Here is a 27,920-nt window from a genome sequence, read left to right as displayed (position 1 = left end):
AAAGCAATTTATATGCATAAATCAAGTGGTAGCCATACTGCTCCTCTTGTGAATGCAAAACTTGTTGGACTTTTTTTGGCATCCAGAAAATTATTCTTATTGCCAGATTGACAGACAGGACACTGTAAAACAAAAACAAACAAAAAAACAAAAAAAACAAAAATTGTTTTTGTTTTTCTTATCTCTGCCTGGGTTATATATTCTTTGATAGCTGTAGAATCACCCAGCTGTAGATCATTTAGTTGTGTTTATCAGTTGTTTGCATGTAGTGGTGTTTTTGGCTCCACCCTCAGATCCAGTCCTGGTTTTCAGCAGTGGTTAAACCCTCTGGTCTAGACAGAGCCTGGAGGTCCAGGTTAGTGGGGTTCCTCCTCCCAGCTCCATCCCTGGTGTTCCTCCTCTCCGGCTCTTTGTCCCCGGAACTCACTCCTGGCTGTCCACCGGGGAGTTTTTTTTTGTTTTTTTTTCTAATTTTTCACTCGCATCTGGATCCCAGTACGAGTCGCAAACAGCCCAGCGTCCCGAGCCGCAGAAACCACGGCGTCTTTAAATTTGGAAAGGAAAGCAAGGAAAGAAAAGAAGAAGCCCAGCTCTCCTCCGCGGTCTGCTGTCCTCTCCTGGTTACCCGTCCGTCGGAGCAGTTAGTGTGAGACTGAGATTGTTCAACTTGGAGAGAAAGTTTTTTTTGGTCGGTTTTTCTTCAGCTCGCTGTTTTCGCTCAATTTTTCCCTCCTGTTGAGTCTGGGACTTTATTCTAAACTAAAACTAGTTGCTTTTCTGGGTTTTGGCAGCAGAGCTGGTCTTTGGAGCGGCTGGGAATGAAGTTTCTGTTGAGTTGAAGAAATAATCTCCATGAGGAAACTGAGCAACCGGAGAGCCGCAGCGACTTTCCCTTAGCCCGCACACACACCTGGCTGGCTCCATACCTGTGTTTTTACCTCTGCTTTTAGTTATTGTTTTATAAATCTGACTATGAAGGCGCTGTTGTTGCTGTGTGTCGTCTGCACGCTGGCCGTGCTGTCCGCCTCGGGGAGCGCGGAGCCAAAGTTGAATAACTGTAACGAAGTTCGAGCCGCGTTCAGCTCCAAAGGCTTCAACGTTAACGATGTCCCCAACAAAGGAACCAACGGTGAGTTTTACCCTTCTGCTCTGCTTCTTTTACCCCAATGGCCCCTATAGAGAGGGACAAAAAGGAGCAGGAGGAGGGGGCCTCTAGGGGTCTTCATTATAGACATTTCTCTCTGCTCCTGGTTTACATTTTAAGCTGCTGGTTAGTTTACAAAACTGTTAATCTGTGTTTCTATGGTCGGCTAGAGACACCTACGGAAAAGGATTAGGGTCACTGAAATGATTAAAGTTAAATGATTTTAAATATAATTTCAGTTTAATAGGGGGGAAAAAGTCAGAATTCTTACTTTTCCTAAGAATTCCAACTTTAATCTCAGAATTCTGACTTTTTCCCCCCTCAGAATTCTGACTTTTCCCCCCCTCAGAATTCTGACTTTAATCTCAGAATTCTGAATTTAATCTCAGAATTCTGAATTTAATCTCAGAATTCTGACATTTTCCCCCTCAGAATTATGATTCTAATCTCAGAATTATGACTCTAATCTCAGAATTATGACTCTAATCTCAGAATTATGACTCCTCCTCCCCCCCCAGAATTGTGACTTTTTTCCCCTCAGAATTCTGACTTTTTCCCCCCTCAGAATTCTGACTTTAATCTCAGAATTCTGACTTTTTCCCCCCTCAGAATTCTGACTTTTCCCCCCCTCAGAATTCTGACTTTAATCTCAGAATTCTGAATTTAATCTCAGAATTCTGACATTTTCCCCCTCAGAATTATGACTCTAATCTCAGAATTATGACTCTAATCTCAGAATTATGACTCTAATCTCAGAATTATGACTCCTCCTCCCCCCCCAGAATTGTGACTTTTTTCCCCTCAGAATTCTGACTTTTCCCCCCCTCAGAATTCTGACTTTAATCTCAGAATTCTGAATTTAATCTCAGAATTCTGAATTTAATCTCAGAATTCTGACATTTTTCCCCTCAGAATTATGACTCTAATCTCAGAATTATGACTCTAATCTCAGAATTATGACTCCTCCCCCCCCCAGAATTCTGACTTTTTTCCCCTCAGAATTGTGACTCCCCCCCCCCCCCCCCCCCCCAGAATTCTGACTTTCCCCCCCCCAGAATTCTGACTTTTTTCCCCTCAGAATTGTGACTTTTTTCCCCTCAGAATTGTGACTTTTTTCCCCTCAGAATTGTGACTTTTTTCCCCTCAGAATTCTGACCTTTTTCCCCTCAGAATTCTGACCTTTTTCCCCTCAGAATTCTGACCTTTTTCCCCTCAGAATTCTGACTTTTTTCCCCTCAGAATTCTGACTTTTTTCCCCTCAGAATTCTGACTTTTTTCCCCTCAGAATTCTGACTCTAATCTCAGAATTCTGACTCTAATCTCAGAATTCTGACTCTAATCTCAGAATTCTGACTCTAATCTCAGAATTCTGACTTTAATCTTAGAATTCTGACTTTTCCCCCCTCAGAATTTTGACTCTAATCTCAGAATTTTGACTCTAATCTCAGAATTTTGACTCTAATCTCAGAATTATGACTCTAATCTCAGAATTATGACTTTAATCTCAGAATTTTGACTCTAATCTCAGAATTCTGACTTTAATCTCAGAATTCTTACTTTTTTCCCTCAGAAATCTTAATTTGATCTCAGAGTTCTGACTTTTCCCTTCGGAATTCCGACTTTTCCCTTCGGAATTCCGACTTTTCCCCTCGGAATTCCGACTTTAATCTCAGAATTTTGGATCTTAATGTAGATGGGCACCATGAAGGAAGAGATGTGGAGCACTCAGCTTCACTGACAAAGATGTGAGTTGTTTGGGAGGGCCTGTAACACATTGGTGGAAAATTATGGTATTAGGTGACTTTTTATGTGTCTGAGGGGTCCCCAATGATGCGATTTGATTAATGGAAGAGCAGAAGGTAATTACATCAACAGAGCTAGTTTAGTTTCTACAACAGACAGCTATGGCTTAACATGTTAGCTAACTGTCAGAGTTCTGAGATTAAAGTCAGAATTCTCAGACAAGATTCAATTTCAACATAAAATAGGCACTTTTGTAAATAGATCAAACTAAACGTTGCTAATGGATAGCAAATGGTGGTTTTGGCAGTCAGAGATGTCTCGATCCAATATTGATATCGGAAATCGGTCCAATATTGGCTGAAAAATGAATATTGAAATATGCTGGCCTTCCTTTGAAGTCTTCCGTTTTAGAAACACTTTTCTTTTATCCACTTTTGATCAAAGTTTATGTAGCTCTTTCGTGAATAAGAAATGGGTGAATTGTTCACATACCTGATGTTGAGTATTGTCTTCTGTTTGAGAAATATCACATGATCAAGCCCTCTTCTATCATTCCACACTATAAATTAGGTGAAAGTATGCGTAATTCATGCTCATATTGTAACAGGTCGGTATCGGTCCGTACTCAAAACTGCAGTATCTGTATTGTATCCGAAATTAATTATCTTTGATTGGAAACACCTGTTGTTTCATTTATTTATTTGTCCAGGTGACTTTGCTTTATTTATTCTTTTTTTTAATTAGCAATTTTACAGTTTGTTTATTTTAACATGTTTGGTCTGGTAGTTGGACCCCTGGTCCTTCAGCTAGGCCCAGTTTAAAAGTCGGCCAGGAATTTAAATTCCTTCTTTTTAGAGCTTATTGTATAGGTAATACTTATCACAAACTAATAGGAAATTATGCATTTTAACTGATCTGAATAAGCCTAATGAAACCCTAACTAGGTGAACATTCTGTACTTTCTAAACTCCCAAATTTGACAAAAATTGTGTTTTTATGAAACATTTCCCCTTTGACCTGGATTTAAACCCTTAGTGATGGAGAAATGGTTAACTTTGAGTGTTCACTCAGTAGCATCTACCACACTGAAGTGTGTGTTTTATTGCTGCCTCGTCGCTTTTACTTCTGGTTTGTTTGCTGATCAGAAAACGGATCAGATTTTTAGTTTCTGACAGACTGATCACCAATCAGAGCTGTTCAAAAATAAAATCGACCAGATTTATTCACCAGGAACAAATTAAGGGATGCATTTCTTCTGCTGGACTGTTTATGTTGCAGGCGACACCTTAACTCCACTGGGTAAACATTGTTTTCCATTTAGGAAATACTTGTAGCTAATTCATAACAATATAAGGGGCTATAATCCACACAAAAGATGGGCTCCCTGCTGAATGAGGCCAGGCCTGTGTTTATTTCCAGGCTTCCTCGGCGGAGGCTCCTGTGGCTGTGAAGTGCAGGCAGCCAGCGGTGATTTAGTAAACATTCCTTGTGAACAAGGCCGGCAGATTTCTCCCCTCTGACTCTGCTAGTCCTCATTTTGTGGTTGAAGCTGGTTCTGTTTGAACTATACATCTCCCTGTGGGCTAAATGAGAGCACACGACAGGATGAAGGGCATCAGTGAAGGGGGCTGATGTGTTAGGAATTAGGGGGGCAGGAGGGCAAATCAATGAGGCCAATCATGGGATACAGCCAAGTAATGGAAACCCAGGTAGGGGGGCTTTTACAGTGAAGGCTTTGAGGGGGAAGAAGAGGTTTGGGGGGGTGAAATTCCTCTCTGCCCTACATACTTAACTCCTCCTCCCCCACATTTCTCCATCACCTTTAATCTTTACAGTAGTTAAATGAAAATGTTGTATTGAGTTCAGTCAGCTAAGTGGGCAGCTCCAGCCTGATGCCCCGGTGCGGTTCTCTGCTGGTGTTCTTGCTCTTCTTTCCTGCTTCTGCTGTCCTCCAACATGGCTGTCAAGGCGATGACGTTGGCCTCGTCATCTGGAAAAGCGATCGATGAGAGAAAGGAGGGGAAATCACAGACACAATTTATTACTTTATTTAAATGATTTTAGGCCCCGTCCACAAGAAGTCAAAACGAACACGAAACGCTAATATTTTCCAGAACGTTTGTCGTAAAGACGGAGACGTAAAATAAATGTGAGCGTCCACACAAATGCATGAAAACGTTGCAAAATGTATGCCAGGCCTGTAAGTGGCGCTGTGGTGCCAAAGCAAAAATAGGCGACGAAATGTTGGGCATGCGCACTAATATTTATACATGGTTGCCCTGCGGGTCCATTTTCGTGGTTCAGTCAAATTCAGGTGCTGAACTATGTCGTCGATATTGCTCTGTTCTTCCTGGAGATATTCCAGAAGAAGAAGATTCTGTTGTAAGCCCGACAGCAGGGTGAGTAGCATGAGCAGCAACCATTCAACACAGTACGTCGTCATTGATGTTGTGATACTGTGTCGCACATGCGTGTTGAGAGGCGAGGCTATGACGCATGCGTGTAAGAAAAAAAATGCGGTTAGAGCTTAAAGATGGAAACGCGAAAACAGCGTTTCAAAATCTTCCCACTCTGAAGGCTGAATAAAAAAAAGATCGTTTACAGACCCCCGAAACGCCGGCTTCGTGTAGATGAGAGGCTGGTTTGGTGAAAATTTTGTGCGTTTAAGCCAGGGTTTGACTTCGTGTGGACGGGGCCTTAGATGCTCTAACCCCTGTGATGTGATCTGGTCTTGTTCTGAGGTTTTGCAGGCGTTTTCTAAACTTGGCAATGTTCTCAATTTTACAACTTTTAATGCTTCCCTAAAATTCCCAGCATGTAAAGATCAATCCAAACAATTTTGAAATGCTCTAATCTTTGGACAGTATTTCCACTTTTGTTTTTTCGTAATTTGAGGTCTATTTCTTTTTTCACTCCGCATTTTTTTTGTCTATTATGAACAAAAGAGCCCTTGTTTATTTTTTTTATGTTTTTGCTTTGTTTCCTGTTTGGTTGCTGGGATCTCGTTAAAGGTCTAATACAATCACAATTAAGGCAAAATATAAATAAAAACTACAGAGGACAAGACCCTGGTGTCTTCAGTGGTAGTTACGGCCCTGTTAGGGCTATAAAAGTTTGAATATTACCAGGCGTTGATGTCGAGCCTGGGTCAGTCTCCTGGAAAAGCTGTTCCTCCCTGAAATAAATGATCCATAGGGGAAAAAATGTTTTAAATGAGAGTGATAACATTCTGGAAATGTCTGGATGAATACATTGATGAAGCTATAATTTAACTCTGATTTGTCTGAATGCTCATCCTGAATTCGTTTTCCCTTTCATTCAACTTAATAGACTATCGTGACAACAACCCATTTGAAAGGATGGTCTCATCCTTTTTGGTTTTATTACGAGTAGTTTCTTTTTTTTCTAAACCTCATTTTGGAACAATCATAAATCCAGTGTTTGGAACATGAGTCTCTGTGGAGACAGAAATTCAGAGATCTCATTTTAAACCACAAACGTCTGAAGTTGTTGTTGGCAGCCAACAGATAAGAAATGTTTGTAACCATTGAAATTATCCGCAGGTTTATCTGTAGCCCGACGTGAGTCAGTAAAAATGTTTTTAGGCAGTAGAGGTTCAGTGGAGACCCAGACTGCTGAAGCACAGACAGAATGAAGTGATAGAGAGGAACAGCAGGCTTGCTGGGTAAATTCCTCCGTTATCCCATGGTATCAGCTGAACCACTTCTCATGGAACCAATTCAAGACTTTGCTTCCAAGATTTGTCTGTCTGAGGATGATTTATTTGTGGCCTGTGGTGGAATATTTTTCATAAATTGGGAAGTAAATTTCACCAGCACAGTGAATGATAGCAAATGAATAATGTTGGTAATCATGGAAAATGTAAATAGTGGTTTTCCTGCCGGACTCTCAGCTAATACTTTCATTTAGTCATCCTAATGCTCAGAAGAGTTTGTCGCCAGTGTGTGGCAGCGATGCTTTGGTTTAATTGCTTTGCTTGTAGATTAGGCATAAGATGTTGTTAGATTCTCACGGTACGGAACTTTAACAGGGTTTCCACGGGTCATTAAAAGTCATTAAATTATTATTTTATTTGCATTAAATTAAATTAAATGTGATTATCGTGGCATTTAAAAATGCTTTATATAAAAAAAAGTTTATTAAAAACAATTTCATTAGATAGATTATTTCAGATATAACTGGTTCTGTGTTTGCGCCGAAATGCTTCCGGTTGATCGTAAAGCCGTATATTCGGAAAAGAAGCTCGACGTGGAGAAAAAGCTGAAGCAGGGGTGCTCAAGTCCAGTCCTCAAGAGCTACTATTCTGCAACTTTTTTGAAGCACCCCATTTTTAGCACACCTGAATCAGATGAGTGGCTCGTTACTACGCCTTTACTGGGCTAAATGAGGGGATTGAGCCTTTTGATTCTGGTGTGCTAGAGAAAAGGCGCATCTTTGTCTACGTTCACACTGCAGGCCTTGATTCTCAATTCCCTTTTTTTTTTTTTTTTTTTTTTGTGTTGTCATTCACATTTCCAAATATATGCGATTTGCATGTGATCTCCTGTGTGAGCTGCAGTAATACAACGCAAGTGTCCCGCATGCGCAGTAGAGGACGCAATGACGTCACAGGCCAGCGTGCTCTGTGTTTATGGAAGTAAACATGGATGGTAGTCCCGGAGCGCATCAAGATCTTTCTCAACCTTAAAAAACACAATGTTTTCAAGATGGTTAAACATAAATACTGCTCTCCGCATCATCGTCCACCATTGTTGTTGTATTTCTTGCCACTTCTGCGTAACAAGAAGCACAAGAGTGACCACTGTCCGCTATTAATCACATTCAGTTTGGATGGATGCAACCTGAAAAGATCAGATTCGTATCGGATTCAGGACCACAAAGCCAAGTGGCCTGGGTCGGATTGGAAAAATTCGGATCTGTGTTGTTTAGACTGTCTTGAAAAGATAAGATCCAGGTCACATATGGGCCAAAAAAATCGGATTTGGGTCATTTAAGGCTGCAGTGTGAACGTTGCCTAAAAGTTACAGGATGGTAGCCCTTGAGGACTGGACTTGAGCACCCCTGAGCTAGAGAATGGGAAAATGCTAATTTCAACAAAAGTAGCTGGAAAACAAGGAATTCAGCCTGCAGCCTTGCAGTCCATACTTGTTAATGATATAACATCATTTCTAGGATCATTATAAAGCATTAAATTAGAGTTACTCATTCCTGTATAAACCCTGTTTAAAGCAACACTGTTTATTTAGACATATGTTTAGGGACAAGTCAGGGCTTCAGGACGATTCAGCTGCCTGTTGCTTTGAGACAGCGCTTTGGGAAGTAGGGAACTCTCTTCAGCCCTCGCTGCTGTCATGAGATATTAACGGTAGGATGATCGATGCTTTCATGTGAACTCGCTAAGTTAGTCCAAAACACAGAGAAAAGTCACAAGTTTTGTGTCTTATTTGAAAAACAGTGCCTGAAAGTTCCCCATATATAGTGATGAAGTCACTAAGTTGTCAACAATGGATTATTTCCATTTATCACTCATTACCAGCAGCAGCAGCAGCAGCGCTCTGTAGCCAGCAGTTAGCTTCATACACTAGTCGGTTTTTCAGCAGGAAAACTGGAGCCAGCAGAGTTGATTTTCAAAATAAAGTAAAGGTCAACGTTTCACAACATTTAAATTCATTTTGAATTCTGATTATGATTAGAATAAGTGTAAAAATCGACAGTATTTTATATATGCTTTACATTGTTTTAACATTTTATTCCTTCTGAAGACGTGGAGGCTTTTATTTAGTTATCACGGTTCGCCATGATCTGGACTTCTCAGCTGGCTGGTTCTAACTGATCAGATTCTAAAAAACAGACTGGTTCAATTCGCCAAACTGCAGGTGAACCCCAAAGTTACAAGTCTAACACCCCGAGTGGCTAAAAGTTACACAGCATTGGTTTAAAAAACAGTGTATAGAATGATCATATTGTTTGCATTTAAATAAACAAAAAACAATCAAATCTGTGGTTTTTAGCATATATCCATAATCAAAGCTTTACTACAGTGCACTATGATCACCCCAAGTCCAGAATATATTAAGATTATTCTGCTTTTTTGTTCGGGAACATAATTTAAAACAGAAAAGTACAACTTTTTGCCTTTTCTTTGTTTTTTTCCTTGTTTTTTTCTTTCTTACCTATTTTGCTATTTTTCTAGGCCCTGAGATCGTTTTAATCCAAGCTCAATAAAAAAAACTGCCTGTTGAATGTTTCCCTCATATTAAAGCTTGGGTTGAAAACAGTAGAACCTGTTAGACCCTCTTGTTTGTTTACAGTCACTGTATGACTCCTAGGACATTGTGTTTCTGGATGGAATGGATGCAAGGTAGGCTGCCATTCATTAAGGCAGCGTGACATCATCATCAGGCCTCTGTGGTTTTTAAGACTAACCTCAGAAAGTTGGTCTCTTTTTTTTTTAACAATTTATGGGATATATCTACTAATCTGCTTGCAGGAAAAATCACTGACATTTGGTCAAAACTGCATAGAGGTTGAATAGCAAAGAATTGACAGCTGTTTGGATTTACCAGCCACAAATCGTCCTTTCTGTTATGCTTCAAAATAAGAGTCCTAAACATGGAAACATGGTGTGATGCTTGAACAGCTCACCTCCACATTCGCATTCATAATGATAGATTAAATCTACTTCAGAAGGAGTCGTGGACTCAGCTACTGAGTAGATCAATGATGGTAAATCCTTAGAATTTTGGGAACAATAACGTTTTAAAAATCTTAGAAATACCCTCCACCTCCTGAAAATCCTTTTCAGGATAATGTGGTCAGAATGTGGTCAGACCTGTGCGTTGTGACTGAAACTTGAAGCTTTCCTGACATCCCTGGTTTCAGTGTCTGTAGTCCCACACTGTATGGCCTCTTTCCCAGGCAGAACTGCAACCATTTGGAGAAATAACAGGTTCACCAAAGCCAGGACGCTCTGCAGATAAGATAAGGGAGGTGGACCGAGGGCGCTTGCTCTGCCAGCATTCTCCCCCCTGAAGTCCAAAGATCAGAACATGGGCTGCTCTGTTTAAAAACTACTGCCCTGTTTTCCCACTTTCCTAATAATTAACAAATTAACCTTTTGCTGAGAGTTTAACCTCTCCTGTTGAGGTACGACCTAAAGCCTTATGAGGGATTTTCTGTTTAGGGAAAAGTTTCGTCATTTATCTAATCAGTTGTATACTTTAATCAACAGCCGTAGTGAAACTTTACTTAAATGATTATGTTGTTACTGTCTGCTGATATCATGAGTACCTTTAAGATGGCCAAAAGGTGCTGGAGAAGTTTTAAAACCTGACGTCAGACTTAAACTGGTTATATTTACCTGTACTTCTCAATAAATAGAGGTAGGCTGGATATATTTTACACCCTGGCTACATGTAGGCTTTCTAGCTTTTAAGCTCTTCATTAGGCTGTAAACATCTTCAGCTTTCAACAACATGCCTCAGCAGCACTGGGGTTTACTTCTTTGCCAAGAAGTCCCTCTCCGTTAATCAATAGTCCCCTCACAACCATCTGTGTTCACCATTGGAAGTGGCCTGGCTTTCACTGCGGTTCTTTTTTCTGGGCCCACAGACGTCTCTACAGCCAGCAGGTGGCCTGGCCGCCTCTGTTTACCCGTAAATCTGTAATGCTGCTCTATAGAGAGCAGAAGTACACAGCATTGAGTATTTTACTCACTTTCCCTAACCAGTTCCCCACCCCAGTTTCTCTTTAGTGCTGCAGCACCATATCAGCATTTAGCAAGTAACTCTAAAGGCGTTTCAATAATGGGATATGCAGCCCATAGATGTGCAGACTAAATAAAGCATGGAGAAAATCTGAATTTAGTCATAGATTGGGCACACACTGGACAGGCCACTAATCTAGTTGTCTGAACATTTACTGAAGAAGTGCAGCAGCTGCAGGTTTGGGTGGTGCACCAATCTGGGAATACTCATGACGCAGAGTATTTAAAAACACTGACATCTTACCTCTGCACTATGTATCATTTGAGTATCAATGTGCATATTATTTATGTTTCAAATGACTAACTGTAATACCGTATTTGTTTGTTGCTATTGGCTGTTGCTATGAGTAACTACAGTACGTTCAGATAGACATGCATGACGGGTGACGTCTCACTACAGGAGACGCCCAAAACAACGATGGCTCAAAAGATGCCAAAGGTCAGAGAGCGTTAGAAGCTATAATGTGTCAATACAACTTCCTAGTATCTCATAGCCTTACTGTGTTTATGGACTCGTCTAAAGGTGCAGTGACTCTGGGTGTGGAGTAGACTGCTGTTATCAGTTAAGATCAGGCGAAATTTACAATAAAAGACAATATTTTTTTTACATTTTCCTTATAAGCATCAATCTTAAGTGCATTCATTTGCTGCAATTTCTTTACAGTTAGAAGGAAAACTTTTATCAGGAGTTGATAAAACTGCTGTCTGGTGTTTATTTTAAATATCTTGATAAAAATGCTCCAACCTCTTTTTCTTTTTAGTCTCCGGTACACAATTACTGATGGATATTTGGTAGAGATTGACCGACACATCGGCTGAACAATAGTTTTTGTCTGATATTACTTTTTTTTTCTCCTTTGTAGTTTTTTTTTATTTTTTTTTATTTGGTGATACTTGCATATCGCTTTTTTTCTTTGTTGTTTTTTTAATTTGGCGATACTTGCAGACATTGGCTGATTTCAATTCTGTGGCCGTGCCTTTATCAGTTATTCGTATGATGTGACTGGAGGAAGAAGAATAGAATATTAGAAATCTTATAGAAATCTTAGACTTAGAAAACAGAGTGTATACAAAACAAAATTCAGTTTAGTACAGCTTTTCAGACAGTAAATGAACATTTCCATTCCATAAAGTGCAACAGTGATCAAATGTCAACAGTGTGAGAGAAAAAAACATGGTGCAAAAAATGCATTGATATAGAAGCTCAGAGCATTAAGAGCTATGGTGCAAATATGCAGTATTTATGTTTGGTGTCATCAGTGGGATGCTGAGTCTGTGACATGATTTAAATATATATATATATTTCAGATAGGTGTTTAAAAAATAAAAAAGATATATATAGATATATCGACACCGCCCTAGAAAAACCTGAATAGGTTCATCTCTAGTAAATGGTAGAGTTTGTTATAATTACTCTGCTATATTTACTTGAATAAAACAAAAAGTACTTTTTGGAGGGTTAAGGTTAGGCTTTTTTTCATTACCATGCTTTTTTAAAAACTTTTATTTAAGTAATATGTTAGAGAATTGCTTCTCCTCCCAACATCTCTGGTTATTCTACTCACTACAAAAAACTTGAGCTATTTTAGATTTAAAAAAATATAGTAAACAGAAAATATTGTATCTGAAAGTATCTCATCCTTTGCAGACATGCATACATGATCTACTGTTTCGATCAGTTTTATAAGTTACACATTTGTAAGTTTTACATTTTATTTTATTACTTTGAAATACCAGAACTTGCACATAACTCTGTATCTGATTATATCATTTAAACATTAATCAGGTGTTACGAGTCAACAATCACTCACAATGGTTACCTGAGTGGTGCATTTTACTCCTACTTGAGTCTTTTCTTGGATGCCTTGTTTCTACTTTCCTTGAGTTAAATAAAAAAGTTGTGTAGTAGTTGAGTAATATTTCAGGGTACTCTACCCACCTCCAGTTGTTGGTCTCTTAGAAAGTTGTTTTACAATATTCTAAAGGCTAATTCCTTTTAGAGTAAAGCTATCTCTGAAGATATCTGGTGGATTGCTGCTATGAGACCTGGATCTGAAGCTTTGAAACCATCCTTTAGAAGTGAGAAAGGAAATAAACAAAGCGGCATTTCTTATGTTGTTAAGTCATTGGCTTGGTTTTACCGGGGTGATTTTGGGTACAAATGCATGTACAGAAATGTGTTCCTGTCGTCTGTAGAGAGACCCTCTCTGCCTCATGCGTCACACATCAGTCTTCTTGCTCATTTTTAGAAGTGTCTCTGCTTTTAACCTGAATCAAATAATTTGGTCCTTAGCAGAACGTTGGAGAACTTCACTCTGACTCCAGGAAAAAAAAACCCAACATTTGTCTCGGCCTTTGAACTGCTGGTCCAGTTCAGAAAATGAAAGTCCATCTTACGGGTTTGTTCAGGATCTAAAGCCAATCATCCGACAATGGTCAGCATCCTGTTTACAACTAGGGCTGCAACTATCGAGCATTTAGCAAATCCATTTATCTGACGATTTATTTTCCCGATTAATCTGTCGATTAATAATCGGACAGCAAAAGATTCTTTAAAGTAGACTTTTTAAGAAAGTAAACAAGGTGAAACTCAAACTTTTTTTTTTTATCTTAGATGCAAAATGTTTATATATTTGTTTACAATCTTGCCATAATTACTACTCTAGGTCGCTTTGTCAGCTAAAGGCATGTTTTACTAGCCTGGGTGCCATTCCAAACTTATTCCCGCCCACAACGTTTTAGGTCGGAAAGTTCGGTCTGGCATTGCTCAATAGTAGCGCGAGTATGCCGCACAATATCTGGCGGGCCAATCAAATTGTCAGGGCGGGCTTTATACGATGATGGACAGATGATCAACAGTAACGTAATCAACCACGTGACCAAAGCGCGCTAGGGTGACAACAACAATGGCTGCCGCTGGAGAGTTTAGGTGAGTAGATTCTGCTATTAGGTCTGTTCTAGAAGATATCGACGGCAAATTAATTTTAAAAGAGGAACAGAGAAACGCGATCAAGTCTCATCTTCTTATTCTAGGCGTGCAACTGCACGCTTTGAGTTTTGTTGACAACAACTATGCGTCGCTTAACATACGTCACGCACTCCGTTGCTCTTATCGGTTGTAGGTCTATCCAATTAAGTGCAGAGGCATTTTTTTTCCTGGTTCGTTCGAAACACGCCCCATAATCACAGCTCTATGGAGCAGTATCAGACTCATATTCTGACTAGAATTGAGTCGGACTACGTCAGGCTAATGTTTTACAGTCTCTATACTCCAGTAAACTATTAATAGATTACTTTATTAGTTGATGATTATTTTAATAATAGATTAATCATGATAATCCGATTGTTTCAGCCCTATTTATAACAAATACCTGCAACAGTTTTCCACGAACCTGCTATATTGTTGGATAATCCTAGCTAGGACACTGGTCCTTTTCAGGGTGGCTTCAAACCAAACCATCCACCCTGAACTCAAACTCTGGCCTGGAACTAAGTGTCCCGACGCGTTTGTGTGAAAACGCTAATAAAACATCGTCAACCAAAGTGTCAAACAACGAGTCTTTCAACAGCAGGACTTTCCAGTGAAAGAGGACCCAAACTTACTAATATTACAGCGTTCTAAGCTGGAATTTGATTTATTGGAAGCTATTGCTTCTAACATATGTCTTTAGATGCGTCACCTCCATGAAGTGTTAATTTCCAGTCAAAGGTGTGGTTAAATTCACTGATAGTTTAAGAGCCACAAGGCTGATTGGCCAAAGTCACAGGAAATGACTCAGTGTGTGTTAAATTTGGTTAAGTCGTTACACCTTTTACAGCAGTGGTGAGGTTTAGCCTTAGTGGATGCATGTGTAATAAAAGCTCTTTCTATGAAAAACGGAGCCTTTTTCCGCGGAGGAATTAGCTGCATCAACATTAATATCAAGGATTTGTTTACAGAGAAAATGTTTGCAGGGCTGGATAATAAAAAGCACCAAAGCCAAAGCATGTGCTATAATCTCTGATAACATTCCCAAGTGATGAGCTGAATCCTTGCAGCTCGGTACCAGGAATGTGTTAGCACAGTTTAAGACGAACAACATAAAATCTGCTTTATTTTCTATGTCTGACGTCTGCTTTGGTTTTCTTGGAGTCATGGGTGCATAATAAAACAAAAAAAAAAACATTCACAGATTTAATGCAGAGAGCTGAAGTGTCCGAAGCATTGATGTCAAAATCTGATTAGCAAGGGTTTAATGATCTGTAATTGAGTTTAGGATTCATTATGTTTTGGGTGGTGGGGTCAGAGAAAGACAGCGGGGCGGATACGTGTGGCACTTCTTATCTGGGTTCTGCTATCAGAGCGTGACAGGCCTGAGATCCCAGGCGCTGTGGGGGCATCTTTCTCTGCACGGCTGGCAGCAGCTGCTTTATCACCATCCCAAAGGAAGGCAACGTATCCAAGCCCTGCAAACAAAAGGCTCAACACCGTCAAACCTGCAGGAATGTGGGTGAAATTGGCTGTTTGGGAATGGGTTTGACATCCAAGAACCTGTTTAGTATTTAGGAAGGAGTCCTCAGCAACAGGGGAATGTGGAGTTTCTCCGGTACGCTCATTTAGTATGCTCCCAGTGTAGCGTTGGTGCAATAGCTGTGTGTTGGCCAAGTGTCCGTTTTTTTTCCATCACTTCACATCCTTTGCTTCGGTCCGTGCCTTCAACCCCCTCCCAAAAAGCAGAAGTGAGCGACAGATCAGTAGGGGGTGGATGCTCTATGTGGGAACAATTGAACACCCCCTCTTTAGGTTCGCCTCGTCTCCCCCTCCCCTCCTCTCAACACATTCCACACCGGACCACCAAGACCTGCACACAGGAGTCCCGGCGCTGGGAACACAGGGCAACAAAGAAAGTGCTGGAGGTGCCGACTGAGGGCCGCAGAGAAAGAGAGGAGATTTGACTGACGGGAAGCTTTTTTTTTTTTCTATGCAGGGTTGAAGTGATTTTCCAGGCGTACTATTGGTCTATTTTATATATTTGGCTTTATAACCATATGCTTGCCTCACCCTTATTCAATAAAGATCTCTTCACCCATGTTATAATGTATTTTTAGCATCTGTGACCAGAGTTAAACTTGGCTCCATCCTTTAGGAGCCCCTCCCCCCCACCCAATGAAACTCTCTGTTAACACATCCTGTTTGCAGGCTGTTAAAAGTTTTTTTTTTTTTCCCCTCTTCATCCCCATCTGTCCTGACCAACATGCCGGTTCATGTTCTTGTCCTGCTGCTCTTAGCCGCTCCTCTGGGAGGTTCTGTTCTCTCTTACCTTCTTTTCCCGTCTTCGTCACCCCGGCTTTTTTTTTTTTTTTTTTGCTCCTTTGTGCTGTTCTTTATAGCTTCTTCCATGCTCAGCTTCATCCAGCACACCTTGCTGTAATTCCCTGAAATTTTCTTTTAGCTTCTCTACTTCTGTTCTTTGGGACGTGCTTCCAAAACAAACCACTCCCCTGGCACCAAGCTCCCTATCATTATGATTTGTACCCACTGCATATTTTTCTTCACCTAATTTCATTTGAAGAGATCAAAGGTGATTGGCCCTTTATTGGGCATGAGATTCCTGTCTGAAAAACAAACCTCTGTTCGAGCATTTCAGACAAATTTCTAACATTATCTAATTGCTTGAACTGAAAACTGAAAAACGAATCCATCTCCCTCTAGAAATGATATGTCATTATGGTTGGAATGTATGTTTAAAGTTTAAGTGTGTTTTCTTAGCTAGTCAGCTGACTGGCAGTATGTAGCAAGAGTCGGGGGAAGGGCCCCACTTCGCATGGTGTTCTTATAGTAAGATATAGTTAAAATAACCAAAGTGTATTAAGTATTTTAAATAAAAAAAAGAGACATATTTAACTTCACCAGAGTGAAGTTAAAAGAAATTAGACAGAGGTTTGGACCGGTGGTTTGCTACTGAAAATATGGATGATCTAAGTTCTTTAATTTCCGTGGGATTCAGACTTATGACTGTATAAGAAAATCTGCAGTCTCTGTTATTTGTTTTAGTAGATGAAAGGAGAAAAAATATGAGAAATGTTCAAATTCCGCTGATCAGCTCTCCGTAGATCACTATTAATGACGACGTAAGTTACCATCTCTACGCTGACGACAACCAGTTGTACATCACCATGTCTCCAGGTCACTATGAAACCATTCCAGCTCTGGGTAAATGCAGAGAAATTAATGCAAGAATGGGACAAGAATTGCTTTATCTGACTCAAAACAAAACTAAGGTAATAATGTTTGGACCAAGTGGGTTTAAACGTTAGCACACGGCTCTAGTTAATCCAGCTAGAAAGCAGCAATCAGGCTGTAAATCGGTGTAGTGATGGAGTCAGACCTGAACCTTCAGAGGCTCATAAAGACGGGAACAAAGTCGTCCTTCTGCCACCTGAAGAACATCTCCAGGATCAAATGAATAATGTCTCAGCAGGACTTTGGAAAAACTGATTCCTGCTACGTTCATCTTTTGTAGAATTGATCGCTGCAGTGGTGTCTTCACAGCTCTGCCTTAAAGTGGATCAGACAGCTGCAGCTGATCCAGAAGGCTGCTGCCTGCGTCCTCACTAGAACTAAGAAAGTAGAGAACATCAGCCCAGTTCTAAAGTCCTTCCACTGACTCTCTGTATCTCTGAGGATAGACTTTAAAGTGTTTCTGCTAGTCTATAAATCACTGAATGGCTTCGCTGCAAAACACATTAAAGACTTGTCAGGGGATCAACAGCCAGACCTCTCAGGTCTTTTGGATCCGATCCGAAACAAACTCCAGAAAACTTTAAAAGCACTGAAACCCAAGTTGCTTTAAATAAAAAACAAAACCATATTTGTTTAGAGCTTTATTTGATGGAAAGTTATTTTTTGTGTGTAAAACTTTCAGTCGAACTTGCCATTAATTTCTTAATGTGATTATCCTACTGTTCTACCGAAATGTGGTATATAAATACACTTGCCTTGTCCAGAACATCCTCAGCTAGCATGAGATTGTCCCCAGGCTTCCCACTGAGCAGCATGATCTCGTCTCCGTCTTATCGACTCACGCTGCCAACGCTCTCGCTTGGTCCCTCTGATATTTGAGCTCTTTTTTTTGTGGCTCACCTTGCTGGTGGTGTCAATCAGCCGGCTGTGTGGCTCTGATCAGGGTGTGAAGAGGTGTCACCACATAGGTCCTGGCGACGTGTATCCGAAACCCAATCTGGGTTTATTAATTACCGTGAGAACCTGCAGTGCGCTTCGTTTCCGTGTTGATAGCGGTGATCATCATAAGGACTTTTGCAGCTCGTCAGAGGCCCGTGCGGTTTGCGGGGAGCCAAGCCAGGGATTCGCTCTGGTGTTTGGGTCTGGTCCAGAGGAGCAGTTAGTCCCGCTAATTACTCCCAAGGCCTGCATCAAGACTCCCACTGACAAGGCTCTCACTTACTGGTATGGTGTTTTCAAAATGCCGTTAGCCTAATGCATTTCCTAATATTTACGTAGTGCCTCTCTGCGGTGCTCACTCTTGGATTTATTTTCTTATAAATTATAGGGTAGTGAGATCAAAACCTCAGCCTTTGGTCCAAAAGAAAAGAAGGAACTGGGTCATAAGCTGCTTCACATAGCTGAGCGAATCTGATGCCATGTGTTACAAGCAGCTCGTCAGAGCTCTGATATCAAAGATGAGGGAGACGGCAGACAGCCCTCTGGCCCAGAGCTGACGAGTGAGAGCACACATGGAAGGATTATGTACTTTCTGCTGTGATTGCTTCAAATCTGCAAATCATTAGGAACATTTTTTTTTAAAACTGCAATAAAATTAGTGTGCGAATGCAGGGTTCTGGACCGGGTCTTGAAATGATGTGAATCTTCTGGGCAGCAAGTAGCTTTGATTTATGGACACATGGAGAGCGATGTCATCGGGAACAGTTGAGCCATCCATGACTGAGGCCCCATTAAACCATTGTAGCGTAAGGTTTAGGCTTTCGAGGTCCCTTTGACAGGCGGCGATGAGTGGTTCTCTTCCCACCAGCCCTGCTGGTGTCCAGTTTCCTAAAGCCCAACAGGTATATCAGAATCTTTGTTGCTTTTTTTGTGGCTTTGAGCTTCCAGAAATCTGATCTTGTACCTGACCTCATTTTGCCTGGAGGGGGCTTCATCAGAGCCTGTCCTGCCTCAACATCTGGTCAGACTCTGATGATCATTTCGTAGCTTTTTGCTCCCCGTCCTGCAAGTCAGGATTTATTAGCTTTATTTTTGGACCCATCATAAGAGATCCAACTAATCAACAGAATTTATTTTCTTTCCCTCCTGTTGTGAAGGTTCATCGGTTTTGTTGGAAGCATCGGTTAAACCATGACTCATTATGACAGAAATACAACTAAAAATGTTTTTCGTTAACTCTTTTGAAACAGAAGTTATGAGGCATCTTTAAATGACAAGTTTTATTTTTGTTATTGCTGTGGTTAGCTCAGTTGTCATCCCTAAAACAACAGACCATGTGTATGTTTTTGATAGTTTAGCTTATTACATCAACTCTAACATTTCCAAAAGCATTATTTCCAGCATGCAGGGTAGAAAAATAACTTAGCTTTACTTTTAGCCTTCCTGTTATCACCTGAAAGTCTTGCTTTCTCTCAATTATTACAGCCTTAAAGTGCTACAAACATCTAAAAAAAGTAGCATTCTTCTGATTATAAAAAAATAATAGATTACCTGCTCACTATAACATCTTCAGAATTTCAAAATAAAGGCGTATCATAAATATGACAATGTGGATTTCTGTTTTCATTTTGCATTGATGTTGTTAGATCAGTAATCCTTTAACGAATGTTTCAATGTTAATCAACTTATAATTTAAAATTGACGATATTTTTGTTTGCATTTATTTTATGTTATATTGTTTATTATTATAAAAATCCTCATATATGAGGATTGTTATAAATCCTAGGTAGGTATATATGTACCTACCTAGTTTTTGTATATTTATCTGCTCTGTTAGTCCAAATGTTCTTTTTTAGAATGAAGAAATGGAAATTAAATGAATATTTTCCAAAAATAATCAACCATTAAAATATTGGTCAGAATATTACATAAGAAAAGTTTTACTTTGAAACATTTTCTGACCTTTTTTAGACTTCCTGTTTGAAATATGGTGGGTTGAAGAACATTTTGATTAAAATCTATGACCCTTTAGTAACTTTTCAGATATACTTGTCTGTGGGTTTCACCAGGGGAAGGGGCCACATTTAGGCCCTATTAGTAATCTCAACAGTAGGCCGTTTCTCCGACAGCAAAGCCTTGTTTGTGTAGGGTCCCCTGGTTAAGCACACGGCCCTAAGTAAAGAGTGTTTTTCATCTGCTCCTTTAAAGTCTGTTTTCATTTGTATGCCATGAGTCAGTGGAAAGATGGAGGCTCTGGGGTAGAGGTACAAGCCAGCGAGATCTTTTATGCCTTTTTCTTTGCTCTCTCTCTCTCTCTTTCCGTCCCCTCTTGTGATAATCATGCCGTGCTGTAACTTGTTCATCCAGTTCGCCAGTCTCTGTGCAACATAAACATAACAGCATTGGTCTCTTACACTTGCTTTCAAATATGCACAGACACAAAGACACGTGGCCAGAGCAAAGCATAAAGGTCAAACCTGTGGTTCATCGGGCGGCGAGGCATCAAAAACTGTATAGAATAGAAAATGGGATTAAAAACAGTCGTTAATCATCTCCAGTTTCCACAGTAGTTAAGAAATAAAAACTGGAATCAGTCTGGTCTATTTTGAGGTATTTCTCCCATTAAAAAGAAAATCTGCTCTTTATATTTGACACTTTGCTTCAAAGTCAAACTGTGTGACCTGTAAAGCCAAGCTTCTCATCTCTGGTTGATTTATTCACCAGAACAAAATCAAACCACTGCTAACGGTTTGTTCTGAACCTGCTTCTCTCACAGCGTTCCAATGAATCGCCGCTTTTAAAGGTCAGGGAGGAAACTTTCAGTCGTAAACTGTCACATATTTTATGTTTATTCTCATTTAATTCTCTTAGACCAGAGTTAAAAATTCATTGTTTTTCTTTATTGACAAGAGCAAAATAGACCACTACAGAAAATTTATCCTAAAAAAATGAGGTACAGCAACATTGTATCTCCCTTTAGGATTAATAAATTATTTTTTTAACTGAATTTAAATCTTTAAAAGAGTCTATTACAAGATTAAAAAGCAACAATCGTTCCCACTGCTGAAATGATGTAACTATTCTTACTGTGTTTCTAATATTCTTATGCTATTTGCTTTTTGTTTTTTTGAATAGTAAAACGTTTAAGATGAAACCAAGCAGCTGACTGGCAGTGTGCAGCAACAGGTTGGGGTGGCATTAGTCTCTGCAGATGCTTCGGTTTGACCTTTAGCATCTCATTGGTCTCTATGCAGGTTTTAAAGCTTTTTTAAAGTGTGGCATTTATCATTTGTCAAATCTGGGGGAAAGAAATAAGTTAAATACTTTATTCATTTGTTCTCTTATCTGAACAATTGAAATCCAGAATAATAGTTTTTTACATGTAGGATCTATGGAAATAGATAAGCTGTATTGTCTTTAAATCCAGTTGATTATAACTGATTTTCCAACACAATTCAGTTCAAATTTCTGTCCTCTGATGATTCAGAACAATCCTGTTGAAATTTTCCTCATCTAAACTATTTTAAACCAGAGCTAGAGAAATGATTCTCCCTCTAATCAGGCTTTATTATTTAGAAACATAAAGATTGTTAAACCAAAAGAGGGTCAAATTTGTGTTTTCAAATTTCCGGAATATTAAATAAGCCTCTTGAAAGGCGTTGAATTTTAGACAATCTGCAGGAATCTTCCAGGACGGATAAACGTACAGCTTGAAACCAGTTTCAGCATACCTGGATGGATGCAACTGTCTTTATGAAACGCTGAGAGGGAACACCCAGAGTTCAGCTTCAAAGCAGAGTTTGGAAGTCTGGTTTCTGACTTGTTAGGCTGTTTGAAGCCACCACAAAGCAATGACCTGGGAAGTGGTGTAGGCAGGGAGCTTTTGTGTGGGGAGACAAAGCCATAGATGCTGGGCCAGGACGGTGTGGGGGGGAGGAGACCGAGCGAGAGGCCAGGGCAGTACTTTGGAATCTCCCCAGGGGCTTCAGAGTAAATGTTCATGGATGACGGCGTTGTGGAATTTCACAAATGGAGAGTTTTAATTGGCTCGATGGCCCCGACTGGTTTAGTAATCAGAAATGGGCTCCGATGGCAGCGGGCTCCGATTAATGGATCCCGGTGCTTTGTTTGCTGAATTGACTTGCCCTTAGAAGGAATTCATATGTAGGAGGAGAAGGCAGGAGATAATTTGGCTGATCGACATTTTAATGTGATAAATCTCTCTCAAGTACTTCAGTCTAACAGCATATTATATTAATTTGTGTTTTGCAACTTGTGGTAGAGAAACAGGCGGGTTTTCATTCTTTAATGCTGTGTGATGGGGAGATTTTGGACCATTGTATATTTGAACAGCTGTACAAGTTTTATTTTCCAGATTTATTTAAGGAAACAGATACTACCCTGGGTTTTGAGGAAGGCTCTTGAGCTGAAAATAATCGCTCCTCTCAAGCAGAACTTTTGACTTGTAAGGAGATGGCCATTGTTGTGAGCTGCATAAATCTCTCATGTCATAAGCAGAGTTGATGCTTTAAGGACTCAGCTGTACTCAGGGGTTTCCTCTCTGGCTTAGATCTTTTTTTATTTATTTATGGATCTTTCTGATGCTCTGTGCAGTTGTTCATCTGAGTTAACCTCTGACACATCTGGTGAAGCATGACTCGTGTCCGTGCTGTAAAAGCCAGCACAGCTTTCTGCTCAGCTGACTGCAGGCAGGATTTAATCACCAAACTAAAAGCAAAAGTTTAGGGAGATTTTTTTTTTGTTCAGCCTCCTTCTCTGGATTATTGTGATAGAATTGAGGTGTTTAGTTTATTCTTGTGGTTTGGTATTTTTAGATAGATTACTTAGTTCAAACTTCTCTGAAATGTATTTGAACTATTTACTGCTGGTTAGTTTTCTTTAGAGCAGAGGCTAAATGTGTTTTTTACCATTTGAGAATTTTCAGTTAAATGTCAAATAGAAAGGAGTGCGTCTAGAGCAGTTTTATCATGTGTGATGGTAGATTATCCTTTCTTTTCTCAATGTGGCCGGTCTAAATTGCGCTAAAAATGCTCCAAGTAATAAAAATGGAGAGAATTTTACAGTATGCTGGACTCCTCTAGGGATCCCCACCTGTGACGTCGGTGTAGTCAAACATCCTCTCACAGCATCAGTTGGATTCAATATACCAAAGTTACAAGGGCTTGTTCTCTCTGTTGTTTAGCTTTAATAAAGTGCCTGATGGCAATAAAGCTGATTCAAAGCAATGTTTATTGTTTAATGAAATATTTTCTTTCATAAAATAACGAACCTTAGCTAGTTGCACAGTTTAGTATAGCCGCAGCTCCAGACCGATTTCCATATCAAGGCCAATTTATACTTCTGACGCACAACCTCTGCAACTATCAAATCTCTGTGCGAGACCATGCCCCCCGCACAGAGGCTCTGCACCCATTGTCGCACACCTTAAAACAACGGTCGCAAACCCGCACAGACCTAAAGCAGAGGTGTGCAGACAAAAAACTGCTGTGATTGGTCCTTGGTATGCCTTTCCTGCTGTCTGTGTGGTCCTTATTGGTTCGGTGCCTGGGCGCGCCATTTTTAAAAACCGAGGAGTAATAACAATGGATAACCACAACGAAAGGTCGATCGAGGAGGTGCGGAAATAAGACCAGTTGTATGGTGACTCAGACATGTTGTTTTGGAAAATAAACACTCCCGCCGCCGCTGCTGAAGTTCTCATGACCAAAGTTCTTGCAAGTTCTCGAATAGGCTCCCTCTTGCGCTTTGGCGGGAAACTGCTGGGCTTCCCCAGAAATTCCAGACCGACGTCGCAGAAGCATATCAGCAAAACTGGTTGGCGACCAGACGCAAGCGACATTTGATGTGTGCAGTTGCAGAAGTATAATCCACCCTTTAGATTCCGATGTCCAAAATAACAAGAACCGTGATGGATAACAGTTACCGCAGGCAGAGACCCACAGCTCGAACCCTGCCGGCCCGGAACCATGATCCGAACCGGGTAAAAACCACATCCGAAGGGCAATGTTTCCCACCTGGACAGCAGAAAGGACCCGTTTCTTGGACCCCACGCTGCGATCGGGTTACTGAGGGACCGCCTTCCCAGTCCAGGCACAGCAACCCCGCACGTCTGCTAAGCAGAACGGTCAGCACTGCACACAGGGCTCTAACACTTACTGCCTGTCTTCATGGCCGGCCGCAACAGCACGCTGTCAACCAAACCGAACCCAGCCACCACATCCGAATCCCGTGATCCCCTCTTCACAGAAAAGGTTAGACTCTGGTTTAAACTAATTAAAACACAGAACAATCTGGAAAATGTTCTGAATGATAATGAACTTCCAACGGCTCTGCGTAAGATCAAAGAGCATTTAGCAGCAGCGATTAAACCAGCGAGCATTAATAAAACCACGTAGACTCTGATTGCTTCGTATTCGTCCTCATTAAAGGATAAAAACATGTTCTATGAAACTGAGCACTTTCAGCCTTACTGTTATCAGCTATAAATCTCCCTCTCTAATGACCAGACGGAACTATTGTCAATATATTGTATGAGATTTTAACCTTCTAAATGACTCTTTATCTCTGTTAAAAGCTCAATAATACTGAAATTCTAGTCACGTTCTATCGGTGTTTGTGGTCACACTGATGAATGGAGCTGATTTGATGCCATTTTGAGATTTCAGACAGCAGGGGAGCCATTATCTAACTCTGTTCACCTTTACAGCTGATTTTTGGTCAGGCCTTTCTGATTTCAGTTTCTTATAGGGATGCATGACATTATCAGTATGCTGTCAGAATTGTCCGATATTAGCTTTAAAGCTCTCAGAAATGAGCCGATTTGCCAATAAAATAAACATATATTTAAGGCATTGTTTTTGTGACAAAGATGTGAGGATTATCTCATTTCGCATTAGTTTGTCACAGATGAGATGTTAAAATGTTTGTAGTGTGTTTTTATTTATGAATCTGATATTTGAACTGGTATTTGCAGCGAGTGCACAGGACAGTAGAGAGAAAACCATGTTATCACCATCGGTTGATGCCATTGTTTATATCGGATATTGGCAAGAGCTTTCTCTGTTGTATATCCTGGTTTATTTAACAGGTCTTGTTTCTAGCTGTTTGTCTAGAAGCAGATCAGGATATTGTCTTGCTAATCAATTGGAACATGCATACAAATAGTGTTGGCCTAGATGGTTAGAGCAGTGCGCTTGTGCTCTGAGCAGGTTGAAAGCACGTTTGGGTTAAATGCAGAGAGTTAATTTCCCCATTGTGGGACAATAAAGTGATTTACATTTTTCTAATATCCAAATTTCTGCCAGTAACCACCGCCGTGCACCTGTGAGCAGTTCATGGTTGCTGTGGCTGCATCGACAAGGTTAAAATGGGGCTGCTCAGAAAAGTCGGTCTATGTTTAGTTTAGCTTCACGTCAGCAGCTGGAGGTTAGTAAAGCTCTGACTAGTTCTTGTCTGCTAAAGCTAGGATATCCTTCCTTTGAAAGCTGTCTGAAATTCAGTTATGCTGTAAACATGATGCATGTTAGTCCTCAGAAATCTCTCCACAACCGGATCTATAAAGGCACAGGAGAAGAAAGATGCTACCGCTAGTATGAGCTAGTTGTATATCAATTTTTATTTCCCTAAACAGCCACATGTGGGGGGGTTAACTATAGCGCACACAGCCAGGTTGCTGTTGGTAGCCTCTCCAGCATTATGCTGTTAGATGTTAATCTAATTATCTTTTCTCCTCCTCAGTTTTATCGTTTTTTTTGTTGTTTTTTTTTCATGCTGTTGACATGTTTAGGAAACACTTTGTTCCCAAATCTTGACTCTGTGGGTGCCTTAGTCCTCATGCTCTGCACTCCGCCCTGTGACGGAGGTTCGTCTACATAAACATTGGATTGTCCTGAAGCTAAACATTAGTCATAACCTAAACAGGCTAACAAGAAACTTTCATCAGGCCTGCATGTCAGTACAGTTGACTTCTTCCTGATGTCACCTGTAAATAAACCCACACAAAACTCAAACAATCAGTAATAGAGCAAAGTGAGTCGTTAAACCCCAGTTTGAGAAAACTGAGCGGGGGCAGATTTAGAGTGAAAGACTTAAGAGGACAGATGGGAAACGGCGGTGGGCGTTTTACGCGCTGTTTTATTAAAGCACTGTCATTCAGATTCAGGAGTTCCCCTCCCAGCACACCTAATGTAGTTTTGACCTTTGCTTTACACTCCTTAGTTTTAGCTGAGACAGCTGGATAGTCATTATCTGAGTGTATACGGAGTAGGTGGATGTTTTGCCCTGCCCTGATTGTTTCCACATGAGCTACAGTGTTTGAATATCTTCTGCCTTCACAGCACAATGTTGCTGAATATTTGAGTTGATGCAGCTGAATGAGGAAAGCAAATACGAGGAATGCATAGAAACCTAAGAATATAGCTGCTGTGATTTAACAAAGTTGTCAACAATTCAGCACACTACCATCTCGCCTACTGTTTAGTTAAAATCACCATAGTGACGGTTCTGTAATGATGCACAGTTGACTCAGAAGATGAGTATTAACATTTAGAAGGGATTTTACGAAGGCACAGGAATAGAATAGGTTTAATGTGGTTAATATATATCGGTTTAAACAATTAATCATGATTAATTGATTGTAGAAATAATGATTTAGTAATCGATTAATCACTAACTGGAGTATAGGGACTTCAAAACATGCCTTTAGCTGGCGGAGCAATCCACTTAAGGCAGTATTTATACCAAGATTATTAAACAATATATCAAAAGTTTGCAGTTAAAATAAAAACCTAAAAATGTATCTGTCAGAATGCTCTATCCCCAACTCCTCAAGTGGAAAAGTTTGACTTTCACCTGGTTTAATTTTGTAAAAAGTCTTCTTTAAATTTGTAGGGAAGCGGCTGTTCCAGCGGTTGCATTTCCGAATTGTCCCGAGTGGTGCACGACTTTACACGAATGAATAAAGTGAATGTGATTGGTCAATTATCAAGGGGGCGGGATTGTTGTGGCGGAAGGTTTGCAGCTAAGTTTGATTGTGGCCGGTGTCTCGGAAGCACCATTGCTAACCAGTTAGCAACTTAGTGCTAGTAGGTTTTCAATGGGAAACTCTCCCCTGTCATACTTTTTTTATTTAGAGGAGGAAAGTGGGGACGAAGATGTTGTGGAAGAGGACGCCAGGGCAGCAGAAGCTTGGTTTGGTGTAGAAGGCTTACAGCCGTACATGTTTGAGCCCTTGCCTCGCAACGCTGCCAGTTCTGTTAGCTCTATGCCTGCTGAAGACACAGACGTCCATCCCCGTGAACACTGGGACGGAACTCAATGGGAAAGGAAATGATTCTTATTTCAGCCGTTGCGTATATTAGCTGCTACATATGAATCAAAATGCTATGAATGAAAAAATTTGATTGACAGATGACCGTTGATATATGATTGGCTGAATTTAGGTGTTCAGGCTGACATGTAACTAACTGAACTGCATAAGGCCCCGTCCACACGAAGACGAACCCTGGCCTAAACGCACAAATTTTTCACCAAACCAGCCTCTCATCCACACGAAGCCGGCGTTTCGGGGGTCTGTAAACGATCTTTTTTTTATTCAGCCTTTAGAGTGGGAAGATTTCGAAACGCCGTTTTCGCGTTTCCATCTTTACGCGCTAACCGCATATTTTTTTTTACACGTATGCGTCATAGCGTCGCCTCTAAACACGCATGCGCGACACATCACAACAACAATGGCGCCGTTGCTGCTAATGCTCCTCACCCTGCTGTCGGGCTTACAACAGAATCTTCTTCTTCTGGAATATCTCCAGGAAGAACAGAGCAATATTGACGACATACACTATATTGCCAAAAGTATTTGCTCACCTGCCTTGACTCACATATGAGCTTAAGTGACATCCCGTTCCTAATCCATAGGGTTCAATATGACGTCGGTCCACCCTTTGCAGCTAGAACAGCTTCAACTCTTCTGGGAAGGCTGTCCACAAGGTTTAGGAGTGTGTTTATGGGAATTTTTGACCATTCTTCCAGAAGCGCATTTGTGAGGTCGCACACTGATGTTGGACGAG

At 40.5% G+C, this 27,920-nt stretch overlaps 1 protein-coding gene across 1 annotated transcript in view; it reads left to right on the top strand.

The window, feature by feature from the left end:
* The first annotated feature begins 462 nt into the window (after positions 1-462).
* gpc4 (glypican 4) overlaps positions 463-27,920 on the top strand; it is a 55,287-nt gene continuing 27,829 nt past the window's right edge. Inside the window, exon 1 of the mRNA XM_038277647.1 lies at positions 463-1,129. Within this exon, the coding sequence (XP_038133575.1) occupies positions 973-1,129 (157 nt within the window). The 5' untranslated portion in view covers positions 463-972. The remainder of the gene's footprint in view (positions 1,130-27,920) is intronic.

Source organism: Cyprinodon tularosa, unplaced genomic scaffold (assembly GCF_016077235.1).
Source record: "Cyprinodon tularosa strain WSP-4 unplaced genomic scaffold, ASM1607723v1 ctg133, whole genome shotgun sequence".
Taxonomy (NCBI): domain Eukaryota; kingdom Metazoa; phylum Chordata; class Actinopteri; order Cyprinodontiformes; family Cyprinodontidae; genus Cyprinodon; species Cyprinodon tularosa.
The sequence above is the reverse complement of the archived record's forward strand: the minus strand, read 5'-3'. Positions and strand labels throughout refer to the sequence as shown.